The sequence below is a fragment of the Salminus brasiliensis genome, chromosome 1 (assembly GCF_030463535.1).
Source record: "Salminus brasiliensis chromosome 1, fSalBra1.hap2, whole genome shotgun sequence".
Classification (NCBI taxonomy): domain Eukaryota; kingdom Metazoa; phylum Chordata; class Actinopteri; order Characiformes; family Bryconidae; genus Salminus; species Salminus brasiliensis.
In genome coordinates this window covers 53,851,613-53,868,584 of record NC_132878.1, presented here as the reverse complement: position 1 = coordinate 53,868,584, position 16,972 = coordinate 53,851,613, and the positions used below count along the sequence as shown (strand labels likewise).

General features: G+C 40.8%; 1 protein-coding gene, 1 long non-coding RNA gene and 3 other non-coding genes across 5 annotated transcripts in view; 4 read left to right on the top strand and 1 right to left on the bottom strand.

The window, feature by feature from the left end:
• The window catches only part of usp46 (ubiquitin specific peptidase 46), a 25,176-nt gene extending 17,598 nt beyond the window's left edge, over window positions 1–7,578 (bottom strand). Inside the window, exon 1 of the mRNA XM_072682671.1 lies at window positions 7,213–7,578. Coding sequence (XP_072538772.1) covers window positions 7,213–7,248 — 36 coding nt within the window. The 5' untranslated portion in view covers window positions 7,249–7,578. The remainder of the gene's footprint in view (window positions 1–7,212) is intronic.
• A 530-nt stretch (window positions 7,579–8,108) lies between these two features.
• On the top strand, window positions 8,109–10,670 carry LOC140576695 (uncharacterized). Its single transcript, XR_011981749.1, has 5 exons — window positions 8,109–8,180; window positions 8,627–8,689; window positions 8,948–9,003; window positions 9,667–9,719; window positions 10,259–10,670. It is a non-coding gene; the product is annotated as an uncharacterized lncRNA (long non-coding RNA).
• On the top strand, window positions 8,756–8,875 carry LOC140538181 (small nucleolar RNA SNORA26). Its single transcript, XR_011977716.1, has one exon. It is a non-coding gene; the product is annotated as a small nucleolar RNA SNORA26 (small nucleolar RNA).
• LOC140538189 (small nucleolar RNA SNORA26) lies at window positions 9,461–9,583 on the top strand. The gene has a single exon (XR_011977718.1). It is a non-coding gene; the product is annotated as a small nucleolar RNA SNORA26 (small nucleolar RNA).
• LOC140538176 (small nucleolar RNA SNORA26) lies at window positions 9,769–9,889 on the top strand. Its single transcript, XR_011977715.1, has one exon. It is a non-coding gene; the product is annotated as a small nucleolar RNA SNORA26 (small nucleolar RNA).
• Window positions 10,671–16,972: the final 6,302 nt, after the last annotated feature.

Below are 16,972 nucleotides of genomic sequence, written 5' to 3'. Positions count from 1 at the left end.
AATATTATTTGATATATGTAATCACAGACTAAAAACATCAGTAGTGATATATTCTTATAAACCACTATTCAGATTCTCTCCTGTCCTGAACACTTTTCAGGATTTTCATTTAACATCTGCTGCTCTTCATTTAATTCAACCAGTCTAATCAAATTGTTTGTAATGTTTATTAAGCATGATATGTATCCTCGATATGCTTAGAAAAGCATATTATTATCACGATAAGAAAATGTATAAAGATACGATAAAATATCGTCATATTGCCCAGCTCTAGGTTAAACTGTAAACAAACAGAGACAATTCAGGCCTGTTGCTACTCTAGAGTTTAGATTCTCCACTCAATGCCCAACCAAAACTCGGGCAGAGATTTCCCACCACTTTCCTGGGAACCTGTCGGGTCGGGCTCAAGAAAATGGTCTGTGATGTAGGTACTACGTTTTTTAATGCTCTTTTTCATTATATAAAGCTAGGGTGTGATAATCACAATATAGCAAAGTAACAAATCACACTGTGCTCATACAAAAATGTTATAGAATGTTATAATAACACAGCGCTGACCTGTGCAGTGTGCACACATGAGCTCCTTTACTTGCAGCATTATACTTGACATGCAGCAAATTTGCACCAGTTTATGGCCTGTTTCATTTGTTTTGATTAGACTACAGTCTGTTTGATAGGCTATTACAGGCCTTTATTATTTTAATCTTTATATCTTGCTTTATTTTGCATGTAAATTATAATATTGTTGTTGGCCTACTGCAGCCAGTAAAATATCCTCGAGACGGGATGGTGATGTGAAAAGCCCTGGCTCTTAATGGCTAATTACAGACACAATTGGCCATAAAAAGATTCGCTCCCGCCTTCTGAGTTTGGTCGAAGCTTTTGCATCTTGCTCGATGGTCCTTTGGTTAGCAGTTACAATGCCTGGTTGTAGTTGCTGCCAACCACAGCCAAAGTGCTTTCAGATGCTAGCTTTTAATACAGAGGGTGTCGAACAGATTTCTCACTTATCCATCTTTTGTCTCTGTTATGTGCCAAGTCATTTTGCACTTAAACAGACAGGACTGAAGATGGATTGGCCCAGGGTGCCAAGAGACATGTGTTGTCAAAACGTGTAACTGTTTAACTGCTACTTAACTCTGCACCACTGCTTAGTGACTGAGTTTCTGCTTTACTGAAAATATTTTTTGTTCTCAGTTTGTCTTTGGTCTCAACGGTATCTTGAAGAAATCAGTACCAAGACAAAAATAGTTCATGTCAAAGAGCCAAAGAAAACTGTTCTAAGCACACTGCCATTCTAACCATACTAACAATATCCCATGTTCAACTCCTATATGATTAAGGATCAGTTATATTTGTGTCCTATGACCATATCCGTTGAGAATAGTACACCTATACCACTCTCAAATCAGAGGCATTTACTGCCAGCCAATCATGGTCCAAACTGCTCCATCACCAGTCGTGACTTTCCCACATAAGTCACGACTGGTGAGTAGCATTCGTTTTTCGCTGGTACAGTACAGCCTGTGAGAATAACAATCCTCTGTGCAATGTGTCACAGTAAAGTAACAAAGTTTATTTCATGTGGAAGAACTGTTCACATTTTCACTTAAAAAGTCAACATGTAATATGCTACCAGCCTTAATAGGTGTCCTTATTGCATTTAAGATGGGTGTGAGATGGCTCACTAAAGAACACAAGACTGCACAACACTTCAGAGACATCATACACTGAGGTAAGACATGGTTCACGTTAGGCTAAGTAGCTGGGATGATCTCAGGCAGCATGCTTCATGAAGAGGCTTGTTTACAACTGGTATTTTAAAGGACATCTTAATAAGTTATCTCCATGACGCATTCTATTGGTGCTAATGTTTTTTTTCTAGAACAGAAAAAAATGCCAATAAAATGAAACACTCTGGAGCAGCGGTACAGAATCCCAATGTTAAATGGCTAGAAGGGTATAAAGCATTGAAACTGAGCTCTCTGGAGCAATGGATGCAACACCTCTGGGATGAACTAAACTGAAGTTTGTGATCCAGAATCATCCAGAACTAATCATCCAATATCAGAACCTGACCTCAGTGATGCTCTTGTGGCTGGACACAATCAAATCTTTCCAGCAATGTTGTTCCAACATCAAGTTTAAAGACTTCTCAGAAGAGTAGAGGCTTTTACCAGGGACAAACTCCCTATTGATAGCCTTGATTTCAGAAGAAATGTCAGATAAGCAGGGGTCTACAAACTTTTGGACATCTAAAATATAACTCTTTCTTTTCATTCACACATGGCATGTATATTCTGGATTAAGAAAAACGATTTATAGCAAATTAAAAAAAAAAAAAAAAGTTGCTCGGATCGACACTTTGACCCACATAACACTATTCCAGCCAATCAGTGACGGAAGGCGTTCATTCTCGTGCACAGGACAAGGGAAGAGGAGGGGCGAAGACACATGTACACATTGGTGAGGCATTTGGACAGTGGAGAGACCTCCAAACATTGAAAGGCATGAAAAGGGTTGAGGAAGTTGCTCAAAGACTGACTTATTTTTGCTCTTTCACAGAATTAGCTCAGTATTGATTTGTCCCATTTGCGACTGTTTGTGATAGATAATCACAACTGGTTTGCTTAGCAGGTGCAACAGTTTGCTTACCCACAACATGCATGAATTTAAGAGACAAAGCTTCTGAATGAGCACTGAAGGGAAGGGAAGCTTGTTTTGCTGCTGAGTTCAACAGTTGTTCTTCAGAATCATATACAGAGCCTTTAAATGTTTGCTCATTTTCACTGACAACATAAAAGACAGTCTCTCTGTTAGCAAAGCTTATAGAAACCACTGCAATTTCTTTTGCTAGCTATAAATTTCCTCTCACAAGTATGAAAATCTGTCTGAAATACAGGCTTTGAGAATGGAAGCTTAATAAATGCAACAATTGCCCCAGTCATCAGTCTGACATCCACTGCTGGACCTAGCACAACCGATTAATTCTTAAATGGACATCAAGAGTCTTGGCCCTGGAACAGCTATGGAGATGACTGACAAGTGATTGATGCCAAATAGCCACCCTGTGCTTTGTGTATAGGTAATGACCTGAGAAAGCAACCCAGCTTTTCTTCTCTCTGAGAGGGAATATGAGTTCAGCAAGGCTTCCATTTCAGTCTTAACAGACCTTAAGTGGCCACAGACTCAATGGTATATAAGTAATGCATTGTAGAACAGAGAGATAAAGACCGTAAACGATCTTTGCCTACAGTAGGAGGCATGTTATGCTCATACAAGGGCTACTGATGTAGCACAAGTTCAAAGGCTTTGGAAAGAGAACAGTATCATTGTAGAATGGGTATGAATAGACATGCTGGCATGCATCAGCTTTGGAGCGATTTAGGCGACTTTCTGCCTGAAAGGACCCCAATGCTGGACTCTTGTTTACAACTGGTATTTTAAAGGACATCTTAATATCTGTGCTGATTAAAAAAACATTCTATTAATTCTACTGGTAAAGCTTTTTTCCTAGAATAGAAAAAACTGCAGAAAGAAGTAAACACTCTGGAGCAGCAGGACAGGATCCCAATGTTAAATGGCTAGAAGGGTATAAAGCCACCTCAGCTTTTAGCTGTGAAGCAGTGGAACTGTGCTCTCTGGAGAACCAGGTTAAAGACTGTTCTTTGGAACAGCATTATTTATAATAAATGAAGACATTAGGCTGTTAGGATGCCTTGAGAAAAGCTGTCAAGGGACATAATAATAGCTGATATTAGCTTTGGTGGTCCCAGTACTGCAAGGGTCATTATAACTTGAACACAAAAAAACACACAAACACACACACTTTCATGAGACTCCTGGCTGTTCACATCATATCTCTCAATTAACCACTACAGCAGTCAGTGGTACCACACAGACATTTAATGGCTGGAAGAAATGTGGGCTGTAGACACTTCAAACATTGGAGCATCACCATTCATATAGGAAACAGCATCCCTCAATGCACCTGTAAATAATGAGGCACTAGGGAAAAAAAAACAACCTTGTCTCTCCCAGATAGAAATACGCCAGCTGAGAGTTACATAATCAGCACTAAGAAACAGCCTGGACAGTGCAAAGCATGAGTGCTCCCATACATCCCTTTAATAATGCATTAAGCATATTCCACTAACCACCATCACAGAAGCATCACCTGCACTCACCAACTGCCTGTCTGAGTAAGAACTGTAATAATGGACATGGGTTTCACAATGAGTTACAACCAGAAAGACGAGCAGCACTACCAAAACAGCTTCACTGAAAATGAAGTACTGCATTAGGCAAAACATGTATTTATTTATTAGAACATTGAAAACCAGCCCATGCCAGACCATGCCGGATCATTCACCACTCATTACAGCTAGCTACAGTCATGAAAACCTGTCTTTTTTATTTAAACAAGGACATTTGATCTTCACTTGAACAATATTGGGAGGTGGAGGTAATATAAATAAACACAGACAACTGAAGATATGTTAGGACACCCCCCATATTAAGTACTACTTCAAATGTCTAAAACTGCAACAACTGCCAAAAAATAAAATAATATATAAATATATATATATATATATATATATATATAAATAAATAAATAAATAAATAAATAAATATATATATATATATCAGAGCAAGACTAAAGTTCTCCAGAGAAGACCAGGACCAGGACACCTGGAATAATGTGCTTTGGACAGACAAATCCAAAGCTGAATTATTTGGACACAGTAACAGAGAACGGTAAACCAGACACAGTATTTTAGCACAAGAACCCATATCAACTGTGAAGCATGGAGGTGAAAAGGTCATGGTTTGGGGCTTGTTTTTTTGCAGTAGGGCCTGGAGAGCTCTCCAATATAGAATCCACTAGGAGTTCTTTATTGTATTAGACGGTGCTTGAGGAACACGCAAGACCATCTGTATAAAAACTGGGAAAACCTTCTTCCAGTTGATGTCTTATCATTATAGGAAATGTCTAACTGAGATTATTTCAGTTTGGGGGAAACTACCAGCTATTAGGGCATACGTTGTTCCTCATGAGAATGTTGCATTTCTATTAATTACATTTCTAAATGATTTTAAAAGACATTTGTTCAGTTTTGTGTGTTTAGTTACATTACCTCCATCTCTTTATATTGTCTAAATGAAGATCACGTCCATATATTCAAAAAGACTAAAGGTATTCATCAGGTGTCTTGACTTTTTTTTAAATGGCTGTACTTATGGAATGACTGTGGTATGGATTTTTTTCCCAATATCACACAGCGCTCCCCTTCTGCAGAGTAGTGTCAAGACATCCTGAGCCACTTTATTACTGCTTTGAGCAACAATAAATTATTAGGCTACACTCAGCCATGTTAGTTTTAAATGCTTAAAAGCAAATGCCTGAAAACCATTCATGTTTTTTTATCCTGCGACCAGTTTGACATCAGACAGACTGACCCTGCCCTATTACTCGCACTTGCACCTTTGCAACCCTAATTTGTATGTGCAAGGCTGTAGGGTGTCCCATTTCTTAAAATTGTACCAACAAGGGTGCTCAGGAGTGCCTTCAATTAGTCCACATCAGATCACATCTTCGTTAAAGGAATTACCCATGTTCCCCTGCAATCCAGTGAAGTTTGTCAAATTATCCAATTGAAAAATGATCAAACTGAAATGGAGTAAAAGAAACTGTAAGTGTGAGTGGAATCTATTACCTCGACTGAAACTTTATAATTTAGGTAATAATTTAGGTAGTTAAATCCAGCATTGTGGCATTTTACATTTAAGCAGCAGTGAGATATACAGAGATATTCTGCTCAAAACTCTCAGACGTCGTAGACGCTTGCTCACCCTTCGACTACTTCACAAAAGTACCCCTTCAGGAGGGGCTCTGGGCTCAGGGCAAGAATTGGAACAGGGCCATTAAAACCGGTCCACAGAAGTGTACACACTGGCAAACAGCCAATGAGAATGCAGCTGGCAAAATCCTGAGAGTTGTGGCCAGCTTAATGTGCTATCGGTATCCACCCTTTGTGAGCAGAGCATCTGATGCTGGGGCTAAACTGTCTTTGCCACATAGATCTCCCGGAGAGTTCTGGACGCTCTTCTCTTCTGAAGAAAGTTGTGGAATATGTTAGAAACGTATGGAATATCATCCTCTAACTGAATGGTCGAATGGTTTGACAAAATGTAGATTAAGAACTCTCTCTGCTGCGAGTTGTCAGCTTGGCTTAATTTGCTCTGGCAATTCACCTGAGACTGTGCCCAGCAGGTCACCACACATCACTCAGATCAGTTCAGGTTAAAAACTGCCAGACAGCTTAACCATCAGACAGCGCTAATGACTGAGCACTGACCTGAGCCCTGTCCGACTTCTCTATTAATAGTGAAAATAACCCCTTTTGATTATACTGGGCATTTTTTTTTTTTTTTGCGTATTTCACAAAGCAAGATTTCTCAGTACACCTGACAGCTATACCCCTATTGGACAGCCTTCAGGTTAGCCACCTGTCTGACCCTTACCATGTTGATGAGATGTTGCTGCACTGCAGGTGTGTAACCAAAAGGTGTGTGCACTGCCTGGTCTGGATCCTTAACAAACCCACAGTTTGCTGCAGTATAAAAAACTACCCTCTGCTCTGCAAGAAAGTCCCATATGTGAGATTCAGCAGAGGACAATGAGGCTCTTCACGTTTGCCCATGACATAATGCGCGTGGTCAGACTCCATGGCAACGCCATCCGCCCGAACCGTACTATCAGCTATTAGCTCTTCCCAAAACATTAGAAGCAGCGTCTTGCTTAAAACACACACAACTATCCTCCTTCTCCCACCATAATGACTGTCCTCTCGTCTAAAACATAGCCTAATATCCCACTGCCACTTCATTACGAGCTATTAAAGCTAGCTAGCATGAAAGCGAACACTTCAGATCTGTGGGAAGGGACCTGGCTAGTGCTAGCTAGCGCTTCCATGGTCTAAGAAAACGATAGCTAGCTGGCCATTAACGTCCAGGGACCCTAACATAACCCAAGCGACCACCTCCTTATCCCACCACGGTCATGCACGCTCTGCAGGCCATGCACTTGTGTCCTCGCTCCGCGGAGTAACTCCAGCAGCCGACATCAGCATCCCTGCATCAAGGAAGCGTTGAGCTAGCGAGCTAGCCGGCTAGCAAGCTAACAATCGATGCCAAGCTCCCTCTACTTACCATATTACAAATGGAGGCGATGTTTCTGACAGTCATTTAGTTCACAGGGTACCCCTCGCCCACATCTTCATAAAACAAACATGACTGGAAGTTGCAGGGCGATGCTGAGCAGGTTGATGTTTCGCAGCCTGGACCGAGAGGCCAACTGCAGTGCCTGTCGGAGAGAGAGTCCTGACTCAGAGAGACCACACACAAGTATTCGCTGTTCACGCAGTGTGTGCTTCACTGAAACCCATATAAACCCCGCGCCTAAAAGCCAAACATCTCAAAAACGGATCTCAGCTCATTTTTAGCGCTAAAAGCGCGTCGTTGTATTAAAACTCTGTGAGGAATTCGCAGTAAACATCATTGCTCTTGGCAGGTAACTAGCTAGCAAGTCAGGACGGACCGCCCATGCCCCGCCCACCCTGACGGCGAGCCACTTTGGCGTGAGTAAAACAGAGCGGCCTACACTGTGATTGACGGATTGTTCGACCAATGACAGCCAGGGATCCTGTTCCGCAAGCGACCAGTGTTTTGCATGGCGGCCAATATCACAATATTTAGCTATTAGGAACATTATTATTGTGTTTTTTTTAAAAATGTGTCAAATACATGAACAGCACTCAGGCTATATTTACGTACATTTATTTAATAGAATAAAAAAAGTACTTGAAATGTTAAAAAAAAACATGATGGAAACGTAACGTTTTAATACTTATTTTTTAAGAATAAAGAACTAGTAGCATAGTTTGTGGAATAACATACTAATAAATAGGATTAAGTATATACTGTTTATAAAATATGTGCTGTCTAGACTAGTAATAGGTTCTTTATTAGGGAGTCCACTGTAGCTGGCCCAGCGTGCCTGTCTCTTTAAAAGTCCCATAATTCAACTCGCTTCTCTTCTTCCTCCACATTGCTGACTGGGGTCTTTCTCTTCTGCTCGTCTGGAGGGTTGGACATGTCTTCGATGGCTGATTTGGAAGGTAAGACTTTTGGGGGGAAAAGAAAAGATTTCATATTGGTATAAAAAAAAAAAAAGGAAGCTTGCAATCAGATCAGGAGCGTCAGGAACAGTAAGCTAGCTAAACAAACTGCAGCTGGGTTTTGTTGGGTTTATTTGTTGACTGAGGTAGGCAGGTAGAGCTCTGCTTTGTAGCTTATCTAGCACTGGTGAGCACATTTAGCTAGACTGCAGTGCTGCAGGTTAGTTGTGTTATTTAAACGTGTATTAGCTGCTCGCGATTACGTTGGAGGGGTTAATTGTGCCAGTTTTGTGCTAGCAAGAACACGTGGGAGGCGAGCATGGTCGGGCCTACGTTACCTAGCTAGCTAACTCACGTGGTACAGCTAGCCACCTAGCTAACTTGAACTTAAGACAAGTAACTAGCTAGTTAATGTTGCCTCATGCTCTGTCCTTTTAATGTTCTAGGTTGGACTTCTGAGCCACCTGACTGAGGATGCTTTTGGAGCTTCCAAGGATGAAACTACAAAGGTAAGCTTCTTGTTAAAGAATTTGTAATCAAGGTGTTGGTCACCCCCCCCCCTTCCCCCCTCAGTGGAGCTCATTTAAGACAATACATGTCCTAAATGATCAATATACTAGGGGTAAAAAAATTCTCTCAAAAACCTGTGGCACAGGTTGTTGTCCTTGCCATGGATCCTGTCGGGAGAAACAATTTTTTTTATAAAAGCTGCTTATTTGTTTTGATAACTGTAGCCAGTTTTAAGTGTGCTTCTCTAATCTTTTCAGATGTGAGGCATGTGCATAGTACCTGGCTGGAAAAGAGGTCTGCACCAAAACGGCAGGTGAGTCTTGGTTTTTCAGCGAGTCATGGCTTATGTTGCATATGTGAGCCAGACATATCAGGAGTGAGACTTGGTAGAGGGTTTTGTCTGTTTGATTTGGGCCTTGTGAAAGGAAGGTAATCCTGGTTTGCTTTGTATTGTACATGATCTGCCAGCATTCAGTGGGTTAAACATTAACTGCAATGCTCTAGCCTTTATGACTGTTAACGTGTGTATGTATGCATATGAGTTAAGTTATAACTTGGATGCAGTGTTATAATGTGGACAAAGTGTTGGATGACCAGAATGCAAACTGTTCCTTTTGTAAAGTTAATTTGAAAATTGACAATTTTTTGACCATGGTTTTCTTTCAGGCATTCTCATTTAGGGCTCATTTAAAAGGAGCTATGTCAAAATGTCCTTAATGTCTTTGAGAACATGTTAAAAACAAAAAAGCTTGCACTTGTTTATGCCCTTTATTGCCCATTTTGGACTTGACATGTCCTAAATGATTAACACAGGGGGCTAGAAGAATTCTCTCAAAAAACCTGAAGTAAAGGCTCAATATTCCTTGCTTCGGATCCTGTCGGGGGAAACACTGTTCTATACTGTATATAATGTATATGCTTCTATAGTGGGGTGTTCTGACTAGCCTGTTTTAATGTGATTACCTTGTGTTTGCAGATAAGGTATGCAAATGTAATGCCGGTCTGCAATGGAGTCTTGCACAACAGCTGGTGAGTCTTATTAGAAATTGATGTTGCGTTGCTCAGTTTGGCCCCTTTATTGCCCATTTAAGACCCATAATGTCTTAAATGATTAACACAGGGGGGTAGAAGAACTCTCTCAAAAACCTGAAGTAAAGGCTCAATATTCCTTGCTTCGGATCCTGTCGGGAGAAACAAACTTGACACTTTTGCCTCTTTCTCATGCTTGAATTCCTCTAAACAAACCTGTACTGATGCTGAAAGCTAAGTTTTACAGTCTAGATGGGGTCAACCCTACATGTCCTAGATCACTTGGGCAGGTGCATTGGCTTTACTCAAAAGAGGTGGTTAGTCTCTAGTGTGCATTGACCCTTGCAAACACTGATCAGTGGGCTTTGGCCTTGTGTGAAGAACATCACTGATGTTTTTGCTAGTACTTAGTATCTAGCTCTAGATGGAATCTCCAAGTCTGATACCCTTGTATATACACTGGTTGTATGGTAAGCTACTAACTCAGATCTGGAGCTTTGTGTAATACCTTTCTTTTCTTTTCTTTTTTTCCTGACCAGGTACTGCCTTCTGAGCCCTGATGGATGGTGAAGTCCAGGCTGTGGTGTCGTTTGGACATTTGATACAGATTTGTTTAGACCAGATGTTTTCTGCTCTAGATATTGAATCCTGATTGTGATGTGCCATCATTGGTAGTTAAACTGTTGATGCCCCTGATAAGCCACCTATTGCCCTACCTACCAGCAATTGCACATCCCTGGACTGGGAATGGGTCTTGGGCTCCAGGGGTGAGGATCCCTGGGTTAGACATTGGCTCGTGCAGTTTTTGTCTGTATACTTGATATACAAGGCAAAATGTTCTGTTGATTCATGGGCATATACCTCAGCAGTCAAGATGGTTGGTAACTCTTCAGTACTACTAAAACTACTTCAGTACTAAAATGTTTTTTTAAAATAAACCTGTTTGGTGCATTCCTGAATGTTTTCTTCTTTTAAAGAAATGGAAGTTCATTAAAGGGGTTTGATAAGTGAGACTTGTATCAGTCAAGATGCTAGTTCTTAATGACATTCCTGCTACAGTTTAGGAGTATGTATATAAGGTGATGAATAATGTAACACCAGCTGGCTCTTGCCAGTAAAGTCTGAGCATATATGTATTTATTGAAATTATTTGGGAAGCCAATGTTTTATGGCTAAGGTGGAGAAGGAGGTCCTGGAGGGCTGGCTTCTTGTGTAGTTTTTGGGCTTTTCCTGTGCAAACATGATTCAACTTCCCCATTAATTGCAAGGTTAGACTAAATAAAGCAGGGAAATCACTAAACTGTGCTGGCCTCTGCACTTGTTTGACTTCTCTCTGGTTAAAGGAACCTGCTGGTGTATTGGACACCAAGTATTAACTTTCAAAATGCACATTACACCATAGTCAAGAGCTTAAAAGAAGCAATTAAATTAGCCAGCATTAATTTAGTTCTTCTGAAGCCAGGAGGCCTAGCTGATTTCAATCTCTACCAATTCAGTCTACCACAGTTTAAAGCTTAGATCAGGCCCAAAAAATGTAGCCTGACCCACCCCTCTCTGTATACTTTAATTCTGAGTCTGGTTTAAACCCAACATGACATTTTCAACTGTTCAGAGTTGTTTGAATGACCAAGATCTGTTCAGAATAATGTAATGCAGACAACTGGAGGAACTGTGTGCACAACATGGAGCCAGCACAGCATGATTATAACATTCTAACTTGTGCATCTTTTTTTTTTTTTTTATAGTCAGTGTGATTTGTTACTTGATTATCATAAAATTATTAGTTACTTTATATAAAATAAAAAAAATAGGATTGAAAAACCCAGGCCTACGTTACAGACCATTTTCTTGAGTCTGACCTGACTGGGCTTGAGGAAAGTGGTGGGAAATCTCAGCCCGGACCGAGTTCAGGTTTGGTATTGCCTCAGGCAGAGAAACTCTTTTGCAGTTTAGCACTGACCATTCACATGGCAAGTCTCAGGACTGTTTGAGGTACAAGTGCTTTTTGATTAGGTATAATACGGCCAATTGAAACCAAGCTCATTGATCTCATCAGTTGAGGTCATGTCATCTTGAGGAATTGGGGCATAACAGCAGTTTGTGGAAACACTGATTCATTAGCATTTTCCCCTACTGATGTTTTAAAAATTAGCTTAACTTGGCAAAACATTTGAATGAAAGCTAGTGCCAGTTCTGTTCATCTTGGATCTAAGTGACACAATAAAGGATCTGGATCTGTGCAGCGATAGCGTTAGCTTTTTAGAAAGGATTATATAGACCTTTGCTGCATGTTGCACATGATGGCCCTTTCCAAAGGATTATTAGAAAAGTGCAAATGCTTCAGCTGAGCTGTGTCCAACGAAAGTTGTGACGTGGCAGCTGACAAGTCAATTATGTAACAATCTCTAATCTCCCCACTGTTTAGAGTAATATTGGTGATTTTCCCAGACTACTCTGGGGTCTTATTATGAAGTTGAGATTGAAATAAGGCTAAGGCAGAGAGGTGCGTCAGGAAATTGCATTTTGTATTCTTTGACGGGGAAGCACGCATTTCAGGGTGTAGATAACGTCAGGCCCAGGGCTGCAAATGAGGTTCAGCAGAGAAAATGATCATTTGTCATGTGGTCAGCATTCTGTATACTCACAGAACTGCAAAAACACAGAGTGAGGAAGTGTAAGGGGTTATTCCAGAGCAGATCGGATCTGTTCTCCATAAGCAAAGAGACCTTCCTGAGTAATCTGTCACAGCTGCAGCACTGCTGGACTGCAAAAGTGTGTGCACTGACAGTACCTACATAAACCTCCCTTGGTGTCTTGTGTGTGCAGCACCATAACAAGACTGACCTCTAATAAGACTGTACATGTACACAGAATGTAGCGAGCGGGAACCTTCTGGCTAATGTCCTATGGAGGTCATTTGAAGTATGTTTGCTTTTAGAGGAATTTGTTTAAGGGACACCAGCCTAAACGAGTGCTTGATGTCTAAGGAAAGCTGGAAATTGCCAGATATGGCTGGCTGTTTGAAGCTGTCCAGGATGTACCAGTGGTTTATTTGAGAGCCCTGAGATTGGCAGCTCCACACACGCCTCCGTTTGTTGTGATTTGCCTTTGACTGACAGCTGAACAATTAGAAAGGTTGGAGACAGCGTGTCTCTTCAGTACGCTCTGTTCGGAGCAGCCTGCTCACAGTCTGCACTGTTATTTAGAATGGTTGTGGCTGGCCTGTTATTCCCCCTTTAAGAAGCCTGGATGCAACACATTAAAGCAGGGCCATTTCTGCTAGATTCTGATCTAAAGTGCAGAAGCATTTGATGTTGTCGTGAAGCACAAGGCAAGGAAGGGGATTTGAATAGAAATGTAGTGTACACTAACCACACGTTCTGCAAGAAACGAGATTCTAATGTGTACAGAATGTCCAGAACAAGACCTGACAAACTGAGTCAAATGAACTACAGAACGTTCTGGGCTGTCCCAACAATCGTCCAAACGCAGGTACAGAACCCCAGCCTAACAGTAACACCAACCTACTTACCTATGTACGTAGCACTGTAGTCTTAAGCTAACCAGTAACTTTTACAAGTATGCTTATAAAATAGTATGCAACATAATTAATTAAATAAATAAGATAGGGGTGGCCAATATGGCATATATAATATAATATAATATAATACAATATAATAAGGGGTCATTTAGGGTGTGCTCACCCTAGGCCCAGTTAACTTGTACCATGCCAAAGCACAATTGTCCCTGTTCCCTTGTGCTAACATTGCACGTAACAGTATGTTCATGTTCTGTTGTGTTGCTCGTGAAGATTTACATGGAGACAGTACTGTTGACATCATGGTCGAGTTCTGTGCACAGTTCAGTTGGAACCAGGCCACAGTCCAACTGAACTGTGCCCAAGCCCACCTCTTCATGCAGGCCCAGGCTTGGTTTACTGTACTGTGCTTGAGTGTGTATAGAGCATAGAAATCACCTATGTGAGTACAGCCTTAGTGGGGCATTGCATAATCAACTAATCATCAAGCCTGACTAGTCCCGCTCTTTAGTACATGCTTCTATGGTGGCAAGTGGCAAAAACCTGAAACTTGAAACTGAAAACACTCCCAGGATAAAATCAGTCAACACGAGAGGGTTTGCATGTATCACTCAGTGTTTTTGCTGCATTTGAGGTACGCGCTGGATGTTGTGGGAGGGTAAATTAGCAGATCTACTATGCTATGGTTATGGCTCGATTGTTTTTTTTGTGTGTGTGTGTGTGTGTGTGTGTACCGTGTGCCCACAGTAAAGAATGAAGATGTGTTATTGATTATCAGAAGCAGGTATTGGATGGTAGCTGTAAATAGTGGAAAAAGGAGAGCATTGAAAATAGTGACACGCACACTGACAAATTACTGTGTGTCTATTCTATTCCTAATGCAGCCCAGATACACAGCTTTAAATAGTAATGGCCTACAGCATTTCCACTATACTGTATAGGCCAATATAATGTGCTTTATATATATGTACATATAATATTACACATTTTCTATAGGCAACTGTTGTGCTTAAGCAATAGTGAATGTAGCTATGGACTGGCAGTGGGCCACAGCGTTTAGACTGTGATGGATGACTGGGGGCTTGGCTGGGTTGTTCCGGACCAGGCTGGCGGCGATCTGTTTTGCTGCTCTGCGTTTGATTACTGTGGCATAATTCATTACCGGGTTCTGTTGTGTTTGGATGGAGGGTGGGTTCAGCCTCAGGTTATGCTGCACGTTTTTGGCAGAGAGAATGGTCACTGTGGGGGATCAGACCTGAGCGACCTGGACACCTTTCAGAGGAAGAGCAACACTACTTGTTTAACTTACAAACACACACACACACACACACACAGACAGACAAAACATAAAATAACCTCTGACATAAAAAACACACACATTAATCACTCATACACCATTACATCACTTAAAAAACAGTAAAGCAGGCTAATCCAACCCTAACACTATACCAAAAACACTTACTGCATTTAGCATATCTCATTATTAAGCTGATACCATCTTTTAAATACATAACACAAGCTTCACCTTTCACCGACTTTATACACACACACACACACACACAGACGTAGCTCTTTTGAAGTGTGCCTGTAAGCATCTGTGGAAAGACTGTGTTTGACCTTCCGCAGGTCAACTGAGAAACAAAGAGATGAATTATAGATGATCATTTCCCCTTCCTCTGGAAAAATAAAGAATTCATCTCACTCAATGGAGACCTCTCTCTAGCTCTCTCTCTCTCTCGCTCACATACACACACACACACACACACACACACACACACACACACACACACACACATTTCAGCACAGAGAGAATGTTGTGTGTTGTGAGCTGTCACAGTCTTATGAACAGATACCAGGTTACGCTGTCAGTTCTGCTACTCTTCCGTGTCAGATTCCTCCATTCTGCTGTCTTCCTCTTGTTGCAGGCCTCTGTTGCAAGGCTCTAAAATCATAGCAGTATGGAAATCTACCAAATGGGCATCTTGCGTTAAAGGGGAGAGTAGGGTAAGATGAGCAAGTGGGTAAGGTGACCAGCATCACCTGTATCTGGGAATCCATATAGAACCGCCATTAAGTGAAAAACATACATTATACTAAAAAATATATGTTTGCTATATCAGATATAATCAGATATAATAATCAGCCTCACTTCAAATGTAATCTTTCTACAGTTTAAAAAGTTCATCAGACATGCTGATGAGCTGACAGGATGTAAAACATGTGAGTGAATCAGCAAAAATGTATCTCTGCGTTGCTAGACTAAGGAGCAGAGAGGCAAAATGAGCCGAACCTTTAGTCATAAGTTCAAGTGATGGTTAATTTCACCTCCCCCTGTTTAGTTGGTTTTTAAAGAAGGATGGCATCTGTACAGTAAATACAATAGTAAAATAGTATATATTTATATACACTTACCTCGACATCTATTCATTCATGCAGTTATCCAATCAGCCAATCATATGGCAGCAGTACAGTGCATAAAATCATGCAGATACTTGCCAGCAGCTTCGGATAATGTTCACATAAATCCTCAGAAAGGGGAAAATTGACATTGACTTTATTTTATTTAAATTATTTTATTTTATTTAAATAAATGAGTTTAAAAAGGCCTGCTTACAAACAAACCCAGCCTGGAAGATGCACTGAGAAATAACTGATATTCCAATCCACACTGATGTTCTTTTACTGCAAGTGTGTGCCTTTCAGCTTAATCCTCTCCAGGCCAGGCTGCTCATTGGTAATGACTGGTGTTGTATTTGCCTTTCAGACCTGCCTACTGTATGTGTGTGTGTGTGTCTGGAACAGGTTTTTTTGTCATAAGGCCAGGAGTATGTGGGTCAGGTCTTTCAGATGCACTGGCTACAAGTGAGCTAATTGACTCTGATTGGAGTAGAAGCAGAACTGTTGAGCGATCAAAAGGATTAATAGCTCCTAATAACATGAATGCAAGTGGAGACTCCCCTCATACACCCAGAGGGAACAGTTATGTAAGGGAGAGGAAGCCACTCCGGGGTCAAGAAGTGTATCCACACTGCTGTATGTTCTGTAAGTCAGTTCTGTAATCGGTAGTGTGTTAGACCACATATCTTAATCTTTTGGGGGCCATTTGGTCACTCAGCATCCTGCATGTACCTCACTGCTGTCTTTTGAAATATATGTATATCACTTAATATTGTAAAACATTCCCAATGATACATAATAAGGACATTGTGAACTTCAGGTGGTCAAAAAAATATCATCTATAAGTGCGATAACTTGCCTAATACTGTAATATTGTAATACCAATAATGTAATATCGCATGACAGGTGGATCATTTGTAAAATCTTAGCATAACATTATCACATCTTAACATTAGTGGGATTTTGATCAATCCCAGAGGTAACTGCAATGTCGTTGTGTTATATTCTGGAATTTTTACATTATTGGGAAATTATTACCACAAATATGTTATAATCCAAAATATTTTGTAATCCTTTTTCATCCACTGTGAATAATTCTGACTCAGCAATTAGCATTTTAGACCAAATCACACTAAACAGCTACATGATGCAGACATAACAATCAGTGGAAATGCCCTTTTACACTAGAAAATACAAAGAAGCACCGGGCAAACTATGGAAAAGGCTAGAGTCAGGCTAGGGTTGCCAAATATTGTCAGCCGTGTTTTTCTGGTCTCCCATGTGCAAAACGAACACAGCAAGACAAATGGGCCAAGCC